The following is a 22,718-nucleotide window of genomic DNA, read 5'->3' on the forward strand; positions in this document are numbered from 1 at the left end:
AAAAAAACAAAATACAAAACTCCTTTAGTTTGAATCAAATACTGCGCGTATATTATACACGTAAACAGACTAAAACGAATCAATTAACGCGTAGTAATCCTGGTTCAGTCGCATGGCGCTCGACTACTGCCGTGCGTAAAAGTTTTTTTTTCTCAATATTTGGAAACATTTCCTTAAATATAAAGTCGTGCTTTGAAGTTCTCAAAAAATAAAATCAACTCGTTTCGACACATTTCAAACCTCAGTTACATTTATTCAGAATGTTCATAATTTATATACGAAGACGCTAAAATGAGGAACATTAACATTGTTTTAATGGGAACAGATTTCTAATTTGAATACCAACCTTAAACCACGCTTCCAAAATGAAAATTATTTATGCTTCTGATACTTACTGAAATATTCAAGTGTATATGTAGAGAAAGAGAGATATTGTGTGTGAGAGAGAGACAGGAGGGAAAGAGAGAGAGGGGGAGAGTATGTGAGAGAGATAAAAGCAATATATGTTGTATTTTTACTTACAATGTAAAAAGTTTTTGTAATTCATAATCTGTATTTTTATAAAGCGATTTGAACGTTTGAAGCGACTTAATGTTCGTAAAGCTTGTTTCTCTTAAAGCTTCTACAATTAATGTCGCAAATAGTCCGATGCTTTGTAATATGTGTCAAAGAAATAAATGCATGGTTTTAGCATGATAGTAACGTCTACCCCTTGCTTCTACTGATGGCAAAAATTAAGGTTGATTTGATGTTGAGTTTAACGTTCCTTTCATCAGCGAGGCTATATGAGACGTTTATTTACTGATTAGCGTGCAATCCGAATCACATGAGCTCACACCAGAAATCGAACCGGGTCTCTTACGCCAAAGGTGCGTATGCTTACCTCTTATCGACGAAGGAAATCGGTATAAAAATAGAATACTACATATTACTCCATATTACTTCACCGACAGATTTCTGTTTTATGATCAGTTAAAAGAGTATTTCCGGACATTTCGTAGTGAAAAATGTATTTCTTATTTCATGCGCTATACAAAATATAGAAAGAATAAACACAGGACAAGGATTCAATGTAAAATGCTTTGCCTCTCTCGAATAAATTACTCAATGTATTACAAGTGCATATGTCGAGCATTTCCAGTAGAATTACTAAAACACGCTGGCCTTATAACTTTCCTGTGTGGGTTAGAGGCTAGCACGTGCATCTGTGGTGTACGGGGTCCGGGGTTCGATTCCGACAAGGGGAAAGCACACTTTGCTGAATGCCTTCCGCGCTACCTTTCGCGAGGTAGAAGTGCACATTTAAAGTTTCAATATTAGAAAGTGCAATAGCCAGTAAACCCGTCTTAATGTTTCTGCATAAATGATAGAAAGCGTTAAGTTATCAAGAGGCAGAGTGAGGAATATGTATACTTTACGCGGAAAAGGTCCCGCTGGAATCATTTTTCTTGTAACTAATAAAGTAGCCATTTGTAACTACAAGTAAAATATTTATTCGCCATATGTTTATAATGCATACAACGATAGAAATGTTCAAATCAGTTGTATTCGTAAACACATTGACAGTGGCGTAATTAGGGGGTGGCTATGGGGTTCAAGCACCTCGAAATAAATTTCGTATATATACAATTTCATTAAAATTTGTCGTCACCCAAAAGGAGAATCGTAAATACCAATTCCGTGTTGTGCATGACCCCTTCCCGAAACAAAATCCTAAATACGTTACTGTTTATTACTGTCACTAGATATACTATGGTTACCACAGTCGTTGTTCAAAAAATGTTCTGGGTGCTTCTTATCCATATCTGTGGACAGTGCGAATTACAAGGGATGTGAGGGGTAAATCCAGTTTGGTAATACTGGATATATGTTACAACCAGAGGCATAATTTGAGACTTTGCTTTAGGGGTGCAAGAACACAACAGACATAAGACTTTCATGTTTTATAGTAGTATATAAATAGACAATTGATTAAAGTATATGTATTCCTCAAACTCTTGTGGGGGTAATTGTCCTCTCTTGCTCCCCTAAATGACGCCCTTGGGTACAACTGTTATAGTTTCCCATTCAACTGTCGTTCGAAATGACTCTCCTGGTTATAGCGTACATCAAACATTACCAAAGGGAATTTTCCCTTATCCCTCTTTTAATTCGCACACTATCCGCTGATAAACACGTAGCGCCAAGATTATTTTTCACACAACTACTGTGGTAACCATATTATATCTACTGATATCAATATGCAGTGGCGCATTTAGGATTTCGTTTCGGGGAGGGGTTATGCACAACACGTAAATAAGGACTTTTATAAACAAAAGAGGGGAACCATAACGTAATAAAAATATGGGCAGGCAGGTCCGTGCTGTGTGGTCATAGGGTTAGCGTATTGGCCTGCGGAAGCAGAGATCCTAATTTCAATTCGCGCACAAAGTAACAATTTTATGTGTACTTCCTTTACTCAAATAATAAGTTCATACATTTTCACTTCGATGAAAATAATGTATTTATCCGTAATTTATTAATTTGCAAGAAAATACAAATTGCGACAAAAATGGTTTGGTTTTGTTGTAAATAACCCTATGACCTGTAATCATAATAACCCTATTACTAAGTACCACTTCATAAAGCTAGTTTGCAAAACAATTATCAAAATTTGTATTACCTGAAAATCGAATAAAGTATTAATTTAAGCTAAAATGTATAAACTCATTATTTGGGAAAACTAATAAAGAGATTGCCTTGCGCTTGAATTAAACTCAAGACCTCTGAAGCAGAACTTCACTAACCTAACCATCTGATCACAAACTACGGGACTGATAATTGATATATTTATAACGTTTCCTTGCTCGCTTTTTTGTGTGTCAATTCAAGAGAGTAAGATATTTCGCTGGGAATTTTCTAGGGGAGGAACATCAATTGACTTGCATGTGACACTTCCCAAGTGTAACACTTCGATTTTGATAAAATTAAGCAGGTAGATACTACACATAGACGAATACGTGTTTTTTGTTTTACTTTCTGCGGAACAACGGTTTTAGGAGGCAAAAGCCCCCACCCAAAATTTTGAAAGTAGACGTTTGAAAGGCAAGAAGAAGTGGACCGAATTGAATGAAGTTGTGCATAGATATTGTGGACGTAAAATGAGGGAACACGTATTTCGTATTTTCCTGAAAAAAAAAAACGGTTGGGTGGAGCATGGACCCCTCCAAATCTTACATCACGAAATATCAAAAGTTCTAATGACAGTATGTCAGAAGTGCCTAAAGGACATGCAGAATTGCAACGTATTTTTTAGTGACAATACGCAAAAAATAAATATGTATGTTTTTATTTCATGCCAAAAGACGGTTTTAGGGAGCAAAAACCCCTACCCAAAATTTTGAAAGTTGGCAGCTGAACGGCAAGAAGAAGTAAACCGAAGTTAATGAAACTGTTCACAGATATTATAGACGTAAAATAAGGGAATAGTGTTTCGTATTTTACTTTTTAAGAAGTTGGGCGGGTCACAGACCTTTTAAACCGTTGATTACAAAATATCTAAATTACATTTCTGAGGGGGCCTTTGCCTCAATACTATTTTGGGGCCAAGACTCCCTCTGAAAGAAGTAAATTTTACCGTAGTAGCGCAGCAAGGAGTGGACCGAAGCAAATGAAATTGTCTGTAGGTATTGTATATGTTAAATAAGACCTGTCGTGTTTTCCAAGTGTCCGTATACGATTTCCTTCAAATTTTGCACATCAACAGTAAATAGGAAATAAATTGACACGTCTTTCTGTTTATGCGGAAAAACATTGTAAGGGTTAAAGACGCCTCCCGAAATACTACATAATACTCTATACTGTTTGTGCTTACTGTTGATATGTCAAATTTGAAGAAATCGGATGGGGACACTTGTTGAACACGAAAGACCTTATTTTACATACATAATATCTACACACAATTTCATTTGCTTCGGTCCACTCTTTCCGCCACCTAACCTTTCGGTCAACTCAACAATTTTATTGTTATTATTTTCAGCAAAATTCGAATCACGTATTCCCTCATCTTATGTGTACAATATCTGTACACAATTTCATTCACTTCGATCCACTTCTTCTTACCTTTCGGACGTCAATTTTCAAAATTTTGGGTGAGGACTTTTGCCCTCTAAAACCCTTGTTCCACAGAAAGTAAAAAAAGTACGTATTCGTCTATGTGTAGTATCTACCTGCTAAATTTTATCAAAATCGGAGTGTTACCCTTGGGAAGTGATACATGTAAGTCAATTGGTCTTCTTTCTCTAGAAAATTCCAAGTAAAATATCTTCCTCTATAATAAATCAGATGCGCTTTCAGATTCAGAAACCGGATTTACTTTCAGATTCAAACTGAGATGTCTCTCACCAAAGACGATGATGCTAATAACTAAAAAACAAAATCATTCGACATATTTGCTCCTTGGCCTTATATTTGCTTTGATACTTCTACACCTATTATCCTTTTATTACAACACTATAGATAAACATAATTTTAAAGATGCACTCCCAAAGGCCGATTCAAACCAACAACAGTCATAGCGTTTGTTCTTTATCCGAAACCTTGTATCGGTAGGAATATATCACGATATGAGTTGACTTGATTTTGAGTTTAACGTCCCTTTCACAAGAAGGCAATTCATAAGAAGTGAAAAAAATTAGAAAACCTGACTATTACTGATTGTTAGTATTGCGATTTAAATCCATATTGGGAAGTAGGAATTCTGTATTTGGAAACTTTGTAAATTGATAAAATTGTGAATAATTACACTTGCAACCTTTTATCGAAAACACAAGCATTCTATATGTGTGTAGGTCTTCATAGTCCCGGAATGATCAATTATCTCGCTAAATATACAGATCAGGAAAAAAAAAGCATGTTAAATATTTGGAAAGGCTATCCAATGATACAAAACGCAACACCTTCCTTCCTTTGGAGGTACGGGGAGTAACTTTAACATTTTAAATGGGAACCCACATTTCTTATTGCGCATTTGGACTCTGCAGAAAAATGATAAACGATTTGACCCAGAATAAAGACAGGTCCTTCACGGATGGCACTTGCATCGACACACAAAAAAGCGAGCAAGAAAACTTTATGAAAATATCATTCATCAGTCCCGTAGTCTGTGGTGAGAAGCGTACTCGAGTCCTGCTTCAGAGGTCTTGAGTTCTATTCTCGTGCAAGGCAATCTCTTTATTTGTTTTCCAAATAAAAATTTTATACATTTTACCTTCAATTAATACTTTATTCAAGTTACATGCAATTCAAATTTCGGCAATTGTTTTGCAAACTAGCTTTATGAAGTGGCTTAGTAATAGGGTTATTATGATTAGAGGTCATAGGGATATTTTTGTTGCAATTTGTATTTTCTTGCAAATTAATAAATTACGGATAAATACATTATTTTCATCGAAGTTAAAATGTATGAAGCTATTATTTGAGTAAGGAAAGTACACACAAAATTCTTACTTTATGCGCTAATTGAAATTAGGATCTCTGATTCCGCAGGCCAATACGCTAACCCTATAACCACACAACACGGGCCTGCCAACCCATATTTTCATAGTGTTTTGGCTCCCCTCCTTTTCTTTTCTAAGTGCTTATTCACGTGTTGTGCATAGCCCCTCCCCAAAACGAAATCCCAAACACGCCACTGTGTATTGCTATCAGTAGATATATTATGGTTACCACAGTCGTTGTGCAAAAAATGTTCTTGGCGCTTCGTGTCTATATCAGTGGACAGAGTGCAAATTACAAGAGGGATAAGGGAAAATTCAAAATGCAATCCTTTGGCTAATTATTTAGGTCCTAAATTGATTCTTTAATTCAATGCCATTTATACTCGTTAACAATAAAGTTGGTATAAGCTGAAATATAACATAACCTATTCCATTTATTTGGGCATAGTTAGCATAACTTTGATAAAAAATATTTGTATTAAGGCATAAATGTAATTGCATAGAAATCAGAAGAAGTACGAATTACAAAGAAATTATAACAAATATATTCTAATAGATTAATATATAAATTGAAAAGTATGCTGAATTCTCATACATTCTTCGTAATCATTTCCATAAACCGAGGTACGGATCTTCTAAGCCAAATACATCCAATTCTAACAATATTAATATAACTGTATAGAATTCAAACAAAGTACGAATTACAAATGAAATTATAACAATATTCCAAGTGAAACAAAACAAAAAACTAGTTGAGTATGTTGTGTCGAACGCCATAACTCCTAACTCCAGTTACATTACCAAAAGATTCGGTTAGGTAACGTTGTATAACACAATCTTGATTACCGTTCTGTATATTATGTATCCCCCCAGTTCTTTGATTTCTATTTTGAGAATTTCTGCCACCTATGAAATTACACGAAATCCATCACGACAAAAATTAGATGTACTGTTTGTCTGATTTCTAAATGTTGTACGATAACTATTTCTGTTTCTTCTGAAATTGAGTTCGGTTCTATTACCGGTATAATTGAATCTATCATTACATCTTACATTAGGATTCCACTCTTCAACCACATTGATATATCGGATTGGAATATGATTGGCTTGACTTTAGTTATTATTATTTTGGTTTCGATTAGTATTACTTTGCGCCATAGATTGATTTCAAAATTTTGCACTATCATAATTAGATGATTGAAATTAATGCATTGTGAAGAAATCAGTATTTGCTGCAACCTAAAATTTAACAATATCCGGATCGATGCTATAATTCGTGATTCCTGTTGGTATGAACTAACTAATTTCAACTCATTATATACGGAAATCACAAAATCAGTAAGAGTCTTATCAATTTTTGGATCATAACGTCTGTTTCGAACCAAAGCGTCTTGATTTGCCAACATAAAGTCATGTTCAGAATTGGAAAGCAGTGCGTTCTTATAATCTAAACAATTACGTAAACTATCCTGATCGCTTTGAACCAAACAGAGCAAGGTGGTAATAAAACGTGTGGCAAAATTTTAAAATATTTGGATCTATCTACACCCATTAAGTCGCATTCTTCTTCGAACTTTTCCAAAAATGTACTTGCAGATATCTCTTCCGAACTTCCACTAAATTTCGTTAAAGATCTTATTTCGTTATATCTGAAATGATGATTACTATGAGTAGATTTTACGTATCTGGTTTTCCTGCGATGTGATGAATGCGGTCTTCTCTTCTCTTTCCCAATGCTAGAGACACTGTAATCCTTCTCAGAATAGCTTTCACGTATATCGCTTTCTTCTATAGCTAGTCTGGGTTCATTGGGCATTTGGTCCCTGTTGATCTGATTAGGATTATAGTTTATGGTGATAATGTTTTCCTTGATTGCAATTATTTCTTCCTGTTATTCTTTAATCTGATTGCTATGCTCATTAACTTGACTTTCAACAACTTCCACCGAAATTTGTACAATTGTAAATCTGTGCAAAATTTGTTCCATCCTACAGTACACCCTATCCATCATATATATCCCCTCCCCTACATTGCACCCTCAAAGTAAAATAATAAAAATTATCCCAAGCCCGAACGTCATCTATGTTGAAAATTTGATCGACATCGGTTGGCTGATTCAAGAGTTATTAAGTTTTATTTATTTTTATGTATCTGTCCTCTCCCCTCCCCCATCCCTAAGCTCCTCCGTCAAAGTGATATGAGAAAAACCACCTCATCTGTGTTGAACTTTTTTAAGATTGGGCGGGTGGTTTAAGCGTGACGAAGTCAAAAACCGGTCAGTTTTATTTTTACTTGTTCTTTTTACTTATATCTCCCCTCCCCTCCCCTTCGTTGCCCTCAAGGATCTTTTAAAATAGAGGATCTGCCCATATGTATCTTCATCCTATTAAATAATGAAGCCAAAAAACAACAGGGCATTGGCACGTCTGATTGGCTACTTTCTTTTTCGCCATGTTTGTTGGCTCAAACATTGCAATCCTATTGGGTGGAGTGGGCAGAGTAGGGGTGACAAAGCTGTGACGTACGGATTCAAGATTTTGTTGCAAGGGCAGATCCTCTATTTTATAAGATCCTTGGTTGCACTGTAAAAATGAAATGAAGAAAGCATCTCAGGCCTGAACCTCATCTACGTTGAAAATTTGATCAAGATCGGTCGGGTGGTTCAAGAATTATTAAGTTTTATTAATTTTTCTATGTCCCCTCCTCTCCATCCCTAAGTTGTACCGTCAAAATAAAATAGGTAAAAACAGTCCCAGGCCAGAACCGCATGTACGTTGAAAGTTTGATCGAGATCGGTTGGGTGGTTCAAAAGATTAAGAGTCACAAACATAGTCACTTTCAATTTTATGATATAAATTCTAACCGTACACTGAGTCCTAAGCTGATTAGCACTGAGCTTAAGATACCTCCTTTGAAAATTCCTCTCCGAATTTATATATATTCTATTCAAGTTATGTCTGGATGTTTATTAAGTATAGTGTATTCCATTTGCTCATTCCCATTGTACAAAGTTATCAATTTCTAAATAGATTTTTAAATGGTGCAAAATCCAGGAATACAGTGTTTAGTTGTAGGCTTTCTGATAGTCTATGTATGTTATGTATATGTTCCTGTATTTGTCATAAGTCTGGTATATTATTATTATTATTATTATTATTATTATTATTATTATTATTATTATTATTATTATTATTTAATACAGCCTGTTAATAAAGAGTCTAAAGGAGGATTGTTGTCGACCGCAATGGATGAAATACCTGAAGGGAAAGAGAAGTGCCAAAACAGTTGTTTATAACATACTGGTTGAATTTAAAGAGAGAAAGAAGAATAAGAAACTAGAAACAATCGTAAGTATTATTTGTATAATGCAAAGTAATCTTAATATCACAAAAAATCAGCGACATAAAGCTCAAAAGGTTCGCTTCTATCATGGCATAAAAAACATTACTTTTGTCGGAAATCTATCAATATAACAAAAGTATTTTTCGTTATTTTGTGCTAACTTCCTCTTTACAAGGAATGCTAAAAAGTGTCGGATTTTGTTCACAAGAATTACGCCCTTAAGGTAAAATTACACAGTTATTAAATAATCATGGTTAATTCGGCTTATTTGGAGATGCCGAAAGGTGTTGTGATATAGAAGACGGCTGACTTATGCATCCTCTTGCAGGAAAACTGAATAAAATTTTGTTGTGAAATAACTTGATATTAGACCGAAGTAAGTTTGTTTTATGCTCGTTTACGTTAGAGTTACAATGTCAAATAGATTTTGTGCACCCGAATCAATCAATTTTCGATTTTCCCTGCAGGTATTAAAAAATGCATTCATCTTTACTCAAGTAGATGTAAATGACACTGCCAATAACAGACCTGTATCCTAGTCATTTTCCCCGAGAAGAACAAGTAGAGTAAAGTCAAAAAGTTATGATGAAACTTGAAGGAATACTTATTCTTTTAAGGGAATTTGTTAAAACTTCTAATCATATTATTAGGAGTGCAGGACAAAAAACAAGAGGACAAAATCCCAGGACAATTCGGACAACATTAAATGAACAGAATCACAGGCTCAGCATAATAAAAGGATGATTATTTTGCTTCCTTCAACTGTCATGCATTAAATATGTTATCTACAATTCTTCACTTTATTGAAATACCATTTTTTTGATACTGAAAACTCAGCAACTCACATAAGACTGCTATAGTATCTATATGTTCCACATTTTGATCTATGTTTTCTCTTTTAAAAAAGTTGATCAATATTTCAAAATTAAAATAAATAAATATTTATTCAACACTCAAAATAAGGACCTATATACAAAATCGTAAGGATGAAAATTAGAGAAAAAAGAATATCACAGTTACTTTTCGTAATTAAAATGAATAATCTTACAGAAATATGCTGAACATATTTCGAATGTATTAAATGTATAATAAAAGCAGTACCCAAAGCTTTCCATACGGGTGTATGTGAAAGTAATTAATGCCCATCTGCACTTTTATTATAACATTTTTACATTTTATTGAGTTTTCAGTATATTGTTAAAGAAAGTTATATCAATAAATTGAAAAATTACAGATAATATTTTAGAATATATGCCAATTGAAGGAAAAAATAAATATATGGGTTGTGCACTGGTACATCCAATATATACTCCTATGATTCGTTCCCTTGGATTTTGCTGTCTCGTCAGAATTTTCGTTGGATTTTGGCCGCTTATATTTTGTCTCTGCTCTCGTTATTACAGCCATTATACACATGAGATCCGATCTGCATAAAATCACGCTAAGAGACAAGCATTTCTGTACTGCATTGCCCTTAAAGAAAATCCCTAGACTCATAAAATACCGTCTTTAAAGATTACGCAGAACAGAAATCCCCGTTCTGCCTAAAGATTAGATCATTGAAAATATGTTCTACAAAGTGCTGGAGGGCCTTTAGGCAGGGTGAGCAGTGCGGTTGCCCCGTCAGCTGATAGCAAGAAGATGCCGAACGAGCAAGAAGAAAGGAAAAAGTGTTGGAAATGAGTAACGATGCGTCGCTTCAGAAAGATGTGGGTGCCCTCTTAAAACAATATTGTTGTTGGTTTGCAAACAAATAGATTTGTTAAAAATTTTCGTCCTTGCTATGCTCGCAATCCAAGCGTTTCAATAAAAGGCATACGTTTTTAGTTATTATGTAAAGAAAGTTATTATACAGGGTATTTCAAAGCAACACCGACAACGTTTGCGAGGTGATTCCTGACACCAAGATGAGACAAAAAGTATAGATCAACCTGGGTGAACAAATGCTTCTTTTCGGACTTACAGGCTGCCGAAAACATGAAAAATGAACTTTAAAGGTCCTAGCTCAAATACTATGGAACCTACACTAGTCGAGTCAACACTTCACTTAAGAACTAATATGTGCCCTATTCAAATATCGATGTTTAAGAATCCTGCGGTACTTCTGCAACAGGTTTTACATAGGAAGTTAGTGAGTACCTCAAATTGTATGCCCTTAGTCAAATTTTACTTATAACAATTGTTGCGTGAGTACCGTACGATTATGAAGCATGTACACTCCGCATCAAAAAACTTGCGACAGCTAACGCCATGCAGCTAGGCCACCCAATATACACATTCTTATCCCATAATCGTGTCAGGTAAAGTGACCCCCTTTCCCTCCTTCATTCTTCTCTCCTATACTAAAATTAGCTCACAACATGAACTCAATTCTAACTTCAAACTACACATGTATTAGTATCGATAAAAAGAAATAACAAAACCGAGTCGAAACAAGATTCATAAGTTAATTTAGGGAAAAACTGAAACACACACAATGAAAAATTGAAACCAATGGATGTCTATTACACAAGGGTTCAGAAATGAGGCAGAGAGAGAGAGAGAAGGCGAGAGAAGGAAAAGAATAAGGACAACAGATAAAAATGTGGAATTTTAAACTTCGTAAGAAAAGAAGCCAACATTTTAAAGTTCCGTTACCAGAAATCCGACAGTAATATAAACATAACGTTTGTTTTTATATATTTTTTCAGAACTATTCGAATATATAGAGGATGCTTGAAACATTCATTAAGTCACTTTCAAAAAGGATAGCATATTCAATTTCCAGTAGAACTGTAGATCTCACAGACACATCTAAGATAATATCAACAGTTTAAGAAATGCTTTGTTTCCACGTGGTTCGGCTGTAAATTCGGTGGTATTCATTGGACGTACTGATGCAAACTACATTCTAATAAATCCAGTGGGCAGCGTAGGTCATATCATCCATTTCAGACTACTAACGCAAAGTGAACCAAAAGGAAGAAAAAAACGAAATAAAAAGAAAGAAATAAATAAAGGTAAAATTGAATGAGTGCTATTTTACTGCTAAATTTTTATCAGAAATATCCTATATTAAAAGTTCAAACCGTATCATAATGAAAGGTTACAAATGTTCAAATGGAAAATTGGAAGTTCCTTATAGATGTAGCAGACCCTGCATGTTTCAAATTTCAACGTGAATAAATCACAATGAATTATGAGATGGAAACAAATTTGGGTCGAATTAGTATAAATATTTTTTTCAAATAACCAAAGAGGTTGACATTTTCTAGTTTTTGCCGAAGATTTATCTGTTCCCAACAGGCAGCATCACTTTCATTTCCTTCGAATATAACGTAATTTGCACACATAGAATGAAGACACTAGAGGTCAAACGGATCATAGTGTCAGTCGGATGATGTTGGTTAGCTTACGGACCACCACTGGGTCGAGAATTCAAACCCGTAGTGACCCGGTAATTCCACTGAGACTCGGTAACCCAGATGATAAAGAAGATGTTTTGCTTATTCCGTTGCGTTTAAACAATATTTCTTGCAGAGATGTTCATTATTATTATTATTATTATTATTATTATTATTATTATTATTATTATTATTATTATTATTATTATTATTATTATTATTATTATTCGGGTACTTTTGTAATTGCACGGCGAAATTACTGCATAATATGTTTTTATTTCTGTAATTTTTATTGGATTGTATGTTGTTTCCTTTATTAGTAGGCACTAATTTCTCTCTAGGTTGTCGAATAAATGAATTTCGTTGTGCACTCAGGTGCAAATAACCTTACATTAGAAAGCTTGATCGTTCCAAAGATCAAGGCTAAAGTAAGTAATATTTGGCCTCTAGTTTCAGGTGGTATTGTAGAGTAGCGGTAACGTAATGGAGTTACGATTAATAAAGCAGTCCAAAATAGTTTCAAATCCTGTTCAAGACAAAGCTGCATTTTTTACAAAGTGATAGTGGAGAATCGATTTCACATATTCGACATGCAATGCTTAATAATGTGGAAGTAAACACGTTTATCATGATAGAGACGATTTACGAATGTTAGTTGGGAAAGGGAAAGGGATTCATCAGGATATTCGAAACACTTCATTGATCTGCAGTAAACATTTTTCGTGTTATCGTTCTCAGAAAAAATATTACAACATTTGTTGAACAAAGTTTGGGTTAAATAATCGGTGGTGTAGTGGTAAAGTACCTGACTTCCAAGCGGAAAATCTGGGCTCGATTCCCCGTCAGGTAGTATAACTTTATCGCATATAATGGTTGTAAACAAAGATTTATCTTCTGTTGCAGAACTTACAGAGCATTACTGGCAAGAATTCGAATAAACAGTGTGTGCGTTCTTCATCATACACTGTAATGCTAAGTATGTTTCATATTTATATGTGTCCTTCTCTCTCTCCCTCTTTCTTGACGTTTCCCTATCCTGTAGTTGCATCTTTAACTTCCCCCTCTCTCTCTCGTACACATGCACTTCATGTGCGTGTGCGTGTTCCAAAATAAAACCGGAGCAAGAGGCCAATAGATCTGGGCTGGAGAATGTAATTAACTGGCAACATCAGCGTCAAGTTTTTCGTTCTCTGGGGATAACATCTCCAGGCTTGGTCATCTATGAAAGAAATACTATTTAAACGCAGCGGAATAAGCAAAATACCTTTTTTTATAATCTGGGTTACCGAGTCTCAGTCGAATTACCGGGAGATACCGGTTTGAATCCTCGACCCAGTAGTGATCCATAAGCTGACCAACATCATCCGACTGACACTATGATCTGTTTGAGTTCTATCTGTGCAAATAACAACGTTATATCCGCAATAGATGAAAGTGATGCTGCATGTTCGGAACGGATCAATCTTCGGAAAAAACTAGAAAATGGCAACCTCTTTGGTTACTTGAAAACAAAATTTTATTTAAACTGGTTCGACACAAATAAGTTTCCATCTCATAATTCATTGTGATTTATTCACGTAGAAATTTGAAACATGCAAGGTCTGCTACATCTATGAGGAACTTCCAATTTTCCATTTGAATATTGTAACTTTTCATTATGATACGGTTATGACTTTTAATATAGGATATTTCTGATAAAAATTTAGCAGTAAAACAGCACTCATCAATTTTATGTTTCTTTATTTCTTCCTTTTTCTTTTCGTTTTTTTTTCACTTTGTATTAGTAGTCTGGAATGGATGATATGACCTACGCTACCAACTTGGTTTATTAAAATGTAGTTTGCATCAGTACGTCCAATAAACAATACCGAATTTACACCGAACCACGCGGAAACAATGCGTGTTGAAGTGTTGACATTACCTTACATGTGTCTGTGAAATCTACAGTTCTACTGGAAATTGAGTGTGCTATCCTTTTTGAAAGTGACTTAATGAATGTTTCAAGCATCCTCTATATATTCGAACAGTCCTGAAAAAAATATATAAAAACAAACGTTATTTCTATAATACTGTTGGATTTCTGGTAACGGAACTTTATAGTGTTAGGTTCTTTCCTTACTAATTTTAAAATTCCACATTTTTATCTATTCTTCCTTTTCTTTTCCTTCTTCTCTCGCTTACTCTCTCTCTCTCTCTCAATGCCTCGTTTCTGAATCTCTGTGTAATAGACATCCATTGGTTTCAATTTTTCATTGTGTGTGTTTCAGTTTTTCTCTAAATCAACTTACGAATCTGGTTTCGACTCGGTTTTATTATTTTATTTTATCGATACTAATACATGTGTAGTTTGAAATTAGAATTGCGTCCATGTTGTTAGCTAATTTTAGTATGGGAGAGAAGAAAGGAGAAGAGAGAGGAGGTCTCTTTACCTGACACGATTATGGGATAAGGAGGTGTATATTTTTATCCTAACTGCACGGCGTTAGCTGTCGCAATTCTTTTGATGCGGAGTGTACAAAGGGTGTTCAAATAGTTTTGCACAGTGGTCTCTACTTTTTTGCACGAGGAGAATTAAATTTTTTGTGAACATACTTGAAACACTTAGCTGTATACTGAGTCTACTCATTGTTGCCTCTATCAGCTGTGACGCATCTGGTCCAACGTTCTTTCCATGATGTAAATGCACTTTGGTAAAATTCTTGGGATTGACTTTTACATCATAGCTTCACACAGAAATAAGGTCTTTCTCACTATCAAATATTTTACCGCGCAGGTGGGCCTTCAGACGTGTTTTGCTCTCAGGTTCAGACAAAAACAACCATGTTTCATCCTGGGTAATGACACCGCCTAAACACTGTTTCTACTCTAGAGTAAAGGTCGTCATGGGACCCTCGCACACATTCTTCCTCATCTTTTTCATTTCTCTTGTCAATAATCTAGGAACCCAACGTACAGAGATTTTTCTGTACCCTAATAACTGTAACTCTGATACCACACTACCCAATGACAAACCAGTCATTTCTGCAAGCTGTCGTGTCGTCACACATCTGTTATTTTGGATGATTTGATTAATGGTCTCCCTATTCACATCACTCACTACTGTGAATGGCCTACCGCATCGTGGATTGTCCAGTAGAGAGAAATCACCTTCTTTAAACCTCTGCAACCACCGCTGGATACTGCTGCGATCCAATGTGTCCTCCCCATAAGCATGGAGCAACTTTCTGTGAATCGATGTGACAAAGTCATCGCCGATCATGAAGAGGAACCCCATCACCGACCTTTGTCGAATCTGACATCTACTTCACGGTCCATTGTGGCTCACGTGTAAATAAAAGAAAATATCTTTATGTACCAACATATAGCTAAATGTTCCAAGTATGTTCACAAAAAAAATATTCTCCTTCTGAAACTAATAAATAATTAGAGACTACTGTGCAAAACATTTTTGAACACCCTTTGTATTTTTGGATACTGCACATATTACAGTAGTTCCTAAGTGAAGTGTTGACCCGATTATGGTAGGTCCCATAGTTTTAGAGCTATGGACCTTTAAAATTTATTTCTTCATGTTTTCGGCAACCTCTAACTCCGAAAGGAAGCATTTATGCCAGATGGTTTATATTTTTTGTCTTATCTTGGTGTCAGGAATCACCTCCCAAACGTTGTTGGTGTTGTTTAGAAACACCCTATATATAATATCTAAATCACAATATGATATACAGGCTACCAAGTAATTATTTATAGTGTACGCAGAAGCGTTTTTAAAATCAGAAACGGCCAAAGTCTGAAATACGCGTTCAGAGTTTTCATGATTTTGTTACTTAATTACGCTTTTCTACTCAATCGAATTGATGACGAGGTGAGAATGAAAATATGAAAAGTGAAAGGAGTAAAGAGACACACGCAAGCTGCTGTTTGCGCGGGAATGTAAAAAGTGAAGATAAACAAGGGGAATAACAACATTTTCGAACTTGAAGCAGTTGTAGAATAGCGGCTTAAGTGGTCAAAATAATCCAACGAATTTTGATTTTTGCAAAGGCTAATCACTACCGATGATTTTTTATGCCATTGACATATGTAATACTTCCAATTTGAAGAACTTAATCGGAACCATTTCTCAATCAACTATTGATATCGCCAGAATACTTTTTGTGCATACGTATCTAGTTGTGTAATATTCATATATATCTACATACATACTAAATATACGGACACATTATACGTATATATGTGTGTATGTGTGTGTGTTAGTGTATTTTAATATGCTAATTAGTAATAAGTAATCTTAAATTCAGAACTTTCATTCATTAAGAAATTATCTAATTACTATAATTAGAAACATGCAGTAGCCAAACTATAATTTGGATTTTAAATACAAACATTAAACATAGTATTCACCTCCATTGATCAATATTGAGAAACTCGCAAAGAAGGCTTCTTCTGAATTTAAGTTATATTTCACAAAATATTTTTACCGTAAACGAGTAGAAATTAAAGAGGTGTTTCTGTGGTCACATACAGAGCAAAATTATTACAAAGTTTACAATTATTACTGAAAATTAATCTGTCCTCTATTGCGAACATTTAAAACACACATAGTTTCTAATGTATTGAAATTTTATTTCCTATCGACAGTATGAAACATTATAAATAGTTGTAAATTTCCATAACTGTTCTCCAAGTGGATTTATATATAACCAAAGGTAGTTCTTTCAAGTTTAACAGAAAGTCTAAAACAAGCCTCTTGGAAACAGCTTTTATTTGCAAAAGAATACATAATGATCACTTTTGGCGATTGCAATGGTCTGTCCAAGAAGCATGATAAAAATTTCAGCGTAGCATAACAACAAAATGTGCTTCATGTAGAGAAAAATAAAGAAAGAAAAGAACAGCTTGGTAAAGTGAATAGGGGACGTCGAATTCTACTTCGCCCCGGGAGCTGTAATCTTTAGTTACGGCTCCGGTCACTTGCGTTGTTACCATTGTAGAAGCAACAATTATTTAGTTCTATTTCGGTGTTTGCGTAAGGGTAGTGTCCTTAGTTTGCAACAGAGCATAACAAGTGTGCTATTGTAAGTTTTAATTTAATATGTAAATCTGAAATACGTAGTAACTTAACGAAGTGTCATATCAAAAATTCAATTTTATTTTGGATTGGGAACACTGTTAGTTTGGAGTATAGCAGTGTACTGTAATTTGATTAAAATTAGCTAATGACTTTTGCTGCCAGAAGGAAATTTAAATTTTAAAAAAATTCACGTAATGAAACAATTTTGTAAAATATATGGAAAGTGCAACAATCATTCTCACAAAAAGTGCTAAGGTATCTTTATATTGTACAAATTACCTATTAAAAATTTCATTTCAGGTACTTGTATCGCTACAATATGTTCAAAAGTTTGTCAATAATCACAGTGTGAAGATATGGGAAACAGGTTCTGTGGCTCGATATCTTCAAGAGAATGATCGGGGATAGGTTCCGAAAAATTAGTTGTAAGACTTACAGTTAAACTAGGAACTACACGGCTAGAATGGAAATGAAACAGTCTTAAGAAAATACAACAACAAGGAGGGAAGGTAAATAAAGGGGGAGAGCGAAACAGAATAGTTTTGAAGAATGATCGCAAGTAGTACTTTCCTATACATCTAGGGCTCCCATGGTGGATCTTTGTTCTGGTAGTCCACCTGCAGATTTTAGTGGCACTGGCCGGTTAGACCGCTCGTGTGTTAGTAGGGGTTCAAACCTACATTCTGTTTGTAGTTCTGGTCCAACAGGTATCTTTCTTTCTTTCCCTCGGAGTAACGTTTGGAAACGGTAGGTTGATCTGTTCAGTCTAACCGCAAACCATCGTAGGTGACAGCTGGTTTCTAAACCCCCCAAATGAGGTACTGGGTATCTCAGTAGATCCGTAGCAGGGCCGGTTGTAATGTTTTACAGTACTTAGCCGCCTCTTACCTCGAAGTGAAAAGTTTTCAACTTATTTTAAACCTCCCCTTTTTCAACGTATTTGGACACATTTTAATCACCTATCATTTTGAACCTGCTGTAGAATTTTAATTTTGTTTTCGTTCCAATATTTGAATTGCTACAAACTAATGCTTTTAAAACTAAAATTACAGGGAATGGTTAGTTTTATTTTGACGATATGCTGTAATAAAAGAAATTTCGTTTTGCGCTTTCGTCCGTAGTAGTCTGAATATTCAAATACTAAATATATCACAAGAATGATTAGAAAATTGTTTTAATTGTTACAAGTTGTGTTTCTTTTCTCTAGTAATAGAAAATGATCATATTGGTTACAAGAAATAAAACATTTTTTAAAAATAGTACTTTCTTAAATCAAAAAGAAATGAGAAAGGAGGAAAAGGCATTATAAAATGGTATTAGAAAATTTGTCGTACTTGCCCAAAAGTAGATTTGTATAAGTGCTTATCTTTGAAATTGAAAAAATATTTTTAAAAAAATAATCCATCACCAGTCTCGAGGAGCTTTGCCCCTTTAAGCCCGGGCTTAGTGGTAAATACGGTCCTGCTCGATTTTATAATTAAGACATGCCCTTATACTTATAAGATGTTGAATAAACAGGAGATAGCTTTATTATTGCAAATAGTTACATCAATTCTTATTAGAACTTCACATAATTAACCTGGATTCTTCATTTGGTTAGCTTATAGTGTTAAAAGTACAATTTGATATTTCAACATTCACAGTATTAGCACTTAATTTCTAGCACTCTTTTAGTATTTTAACGTATTGCTTTTATTTTTTAGAGAACGAACTACTACTTCTACAATTACATTAATGTACAAGTAAGAGATTGTTGAAGAAGCATAGAGAACTAAATCAAATTTCGGAACGTACATTTTGCAACTACATCTTTTGCCTCATACAGAAGTACCCTAACACTGTAGTCAGCTATTAGTTAGATTTCATGTCGTCATTCCGAGTCATAGGGAATGGGGATCAAGGGAGAGAGTTTGGGAAATTAGGACACAAAGGCTCGAAAGCGGTGCCAAGAAAAGTTGTCATCAGTTTCATCGTGGAGAACTATATTTAGAAATGAGGAGATGGAGAAGCTCCTGAACCAAAAGCCAACTGGCCACAGCAACACCTTTCCTAAGCACGGAAGACGCGAATTTAATTTCCCGGAAGAGTGTGTGACGTTTGAAGTCCACGTTATGCTGTACGATAGCGTCTTGTATAGGTTTGCTACTAAAAGGAACATTAAATTCAATCTAAACAAATCAAATCAAAAGCCACCGTTCGCAAACGTCGCTTCGTATGTGTGTGATACAGAGATCGATGCCAGAACAATGATCCCATTGCCGGTTGAGCCTACTGTTAGCTGCACAAGTCATCTGTCCAGCCAGAGAGATTGCACTCCCTGCCCTAGCGACGAGAACCCAGAGTTGCTAAATGCCAACTTTGTATTTCGTTTCCAATTTTTAAGACAGTTTCATTTCGTAATTTAGTTATGATTTCAGCTTAGCTCTACGTCTCGTATCTAGCCTTATCAGATCTTTTACCCAATCATGCCCTCCGTGATATTGAGTTACATTGCTCGCATCCTCTAGCTGTATAATACAATTAGTAACAAACCTTTGATCACATCCGTGTACTAAACTTTTCAACTGATTGAAGAGAAATGTTATGTGAGCAATTTCTGCACTATAAATAATATTTTTGGGACTCTATTAAGGAACGATTATTTCATTTAAATTTATTTTAAAAAATGTTACATTATGCCTATTTCTTTAAACATTGAACGCCTCATGGCGTTATATATTGCGGCATATATAGGGTGTTTCAAAACAACACCGACAACGTTTGGAAGGTGATTCCTGACACCACGATAAGACAAAAATATAGACCAAGTTGGGCGCACAAATGTTTCCTTTCGGAGTTATAGGCTGCCGAAATCATACAAAAATTGGACTATAAAGATCCATAGTTCCAAAAATATAGGATCTACCCAAGTCGGGTCAAGACTTCACTGAAGAACTAGTATGTGCCCTATCCAACTATCTAAGTTACACAATCCTGAGGTACTTCCGCAATAGTTTTTATAGAGGAAGTTTGACCAGGGGTATATAATTTGAAGAACTCATCAACTACCTCTATAAAAATTGTTGTGGAAGTAGCAATGGATTCTGAAACATGAATATTTGGATACGGCATATACTAGTTATTAAGTGAAGTTTTGACCCGACTACGGCAGGTCCCATAGTTGTGGAGCTAAGTTCAATTTTCATGATTTCGGCAGACTATAACTCCCAAAGGAAGCATTTGTGCACCCAGGTTGGTCTATAATTTTTGTCTTATCTTGGTGTCAGGAATCACCTCCCAAACGTTGTCGGTGTTGTTTTGAAACAGCCTGTATATACGATTAATAAGTCTTGGAAGATGAATCTACTCATACATATATGAAAAAGATGCCAGTAAACATTCCTCGGAATCGCTTCTTTTCAGAGCTATAGGCTGCCAAAGGCATTGGAAAATGAACTCCAGTATCTCCAAAACTAGTAGTTATTGAGGCGGCATGTTGTCATCATAGACGTATTCTTCTATTGGCGGATCAAAGAATTTCCCCACAAGAAGCGAGGAATTCTGAATATCCTATTGGGGGCCATGCATGGCGTATGTAATCGATATCCCTGCATATACCAAACATTCGTAGACGGAACATGGATATCTTGAACAGAGTCAAGACGACGAAGAGTTTTTTGTGCCCGATACATGGTGGCATAAGTACAGAATTGAATTATTATAGTTAATGGAATGAAATTAAATAAAATCTTCAGTTTAATATCTACGATCATATTCTTTGGGCTAAAGGAGACAAATTTGTGACCTTAAATGATTTTCAAAATATTAGCACAATGATGATGTGCGTGAACATAGAAGAATCTCCTGAAAGAAAAATGCAAACACGACTTTATCCTACCACAAACTCACTTGATTTGGGATTTAAAGTGGGACCCTGTGTAGTAAAAGTAAATATTCTACCACTTACCATACCATGTATCCGTTCTTCCCCTTCTCCATAGCGGACAATGATTGTTGACAAGGCATGGAAGGTGATGACATTTGAAACCAACAAAACTGATTTAGTGACAAGAAGTTGAAACGAATGTGTTTAGAAGGTAGACATATTGAAATACATGGGTAAATGAACTTTCTAGATGATGCCAAAAATGAAAACACTACAGAAGTGCCGTGACATGCGTTTTACAAACAAGCAGGGACAATATCACCTCTTGAGAAGCCTAGAAGATAGTGTACAGCACCTTCTCATTGGATGCCACTTAAAGAAATTTCTTGGCGGAGTGTATTTGTGTGTTTCCACTGTATTCATTTCTGTTTTCCTGGATTTAATAATATAATCTGTAATTCATCCATTGGCAATACAATTTCCAATAAATTGAGTCCCTCTCTTCTTAACATGTCAAATTTGCAACTCTTGATCGAATACTTGCCTCTTTTGTCGTCATTAAGCATTCGTTCAACCCAGCGAGTGGAAACTTTCCTTAGGCCAATCTCCTTTGTAATTATTCGTTGTACTGTTCCAATCATTAGCCCCAGTGTGTGTTAACGAATCTCCTTTGTTTCCACCTGACAGCCCATCTTCCATGATGAAATTCCGATACAAACAACGTTAGCGCCAGTTGATGCTGTTTTCGGACGTCCAGAACTCTGCCCATTTTTCGTATTCGTTCGCCCGGCTTTGAGCCTACATATCATTTCCTAACATTTCCGCAAGAACATTATCCTCGAACACACAAACCTCAAGTTCGTGCTGAATATCTGCTGCATAACGTCCAACTGCGATGAAGAATTTCACAACTACCTGTTGTTCTTAAACCAAAAATTTCCATAACTTCGGACAGCATCGAAAATTAATCTTAATAGTTCATGCACTGTGATTGAACTATTATTAAAAAAAAACTGCACAGGTTGGAGGCAAAGATTGGAGCTCTCTGACGCTGCAGCATCTTTCACAAAATCACAAAAATCACTAAAATCACAAAAAAATGTGAACTTTAGCAAAAATGGAACGTAGTTTTAGTGTACACTTCATACTATCGATCTACACTGAATATCTGTCCAAGTGAATGGAATATGTATTTTCTGTACAATGGAAAAAAATAAACGCGATCCTTATTCATTCCCCTGCTCTTTATGAAGTTATCCTCAATCCCAAAAGGATACGAAGGCCTCAAGCATCAACTCCTTTACTGATTAATGCTGGCAAATCAAAACACTAGTACTTTCATTGTCCTGGACTATCCGTATCCTCATATTACGTATTCTTACAAATTGGATGTTTCTGGGCAGGTACTGGTAGAAACACTCTTGTTCATGGGTTTACTCATGATTCTACCATTTTCTACCAACTTCAATTTCTTTGTTCTACCAACTCCTTTAACTATTATTAAATCATCAGGTTCGTGAACATAAAGGACCTCATTGTATGACATTATTTTCTAAACTCAAGGCAGGTAAGAAACATCA

General features: G+C 35.2%; 1 protein-coding gene across 2 annotated transcripts in view; it reads left to right on the forward strand.

Annotated features, from left to right (window-relative positions):
• The window catches only part of LOC145683953 (uncharacterized), a 318,861-nt gene that overhangs the window by 292,920 nt on the left and 3,223 nt on the right, over positions 1-22,718 (forward strand). For both annotated transcript variants that reach the window (XM_081755667.1, XM_081755668.1), the window contains one exon: positions 8,680-8,824. In XM_081755667.1, coding sequence (XP_081611793.1) covers positions 8,680-8,824 — 145 coding nt within the window. The remainder of the gene's footprint in view (positions 1-8,679; positions 8,825-22,718) is intronic.

Source organism: Thermobia domestica, chromosome 4, assembly GCF_964235325.1.
Source record: "Thermobia domestica chromosome 4, izTheDome1.hap1.1, whole genome shotgun sequence".
In the NCBI taxonomy this organism is placed as follows: domain Eukaryota; kingdom Metazoa; phylum Arthropoda; class Insecta; order Zygentoma; family Lepismatidae; genus Thermobia; species Thermobia domestica.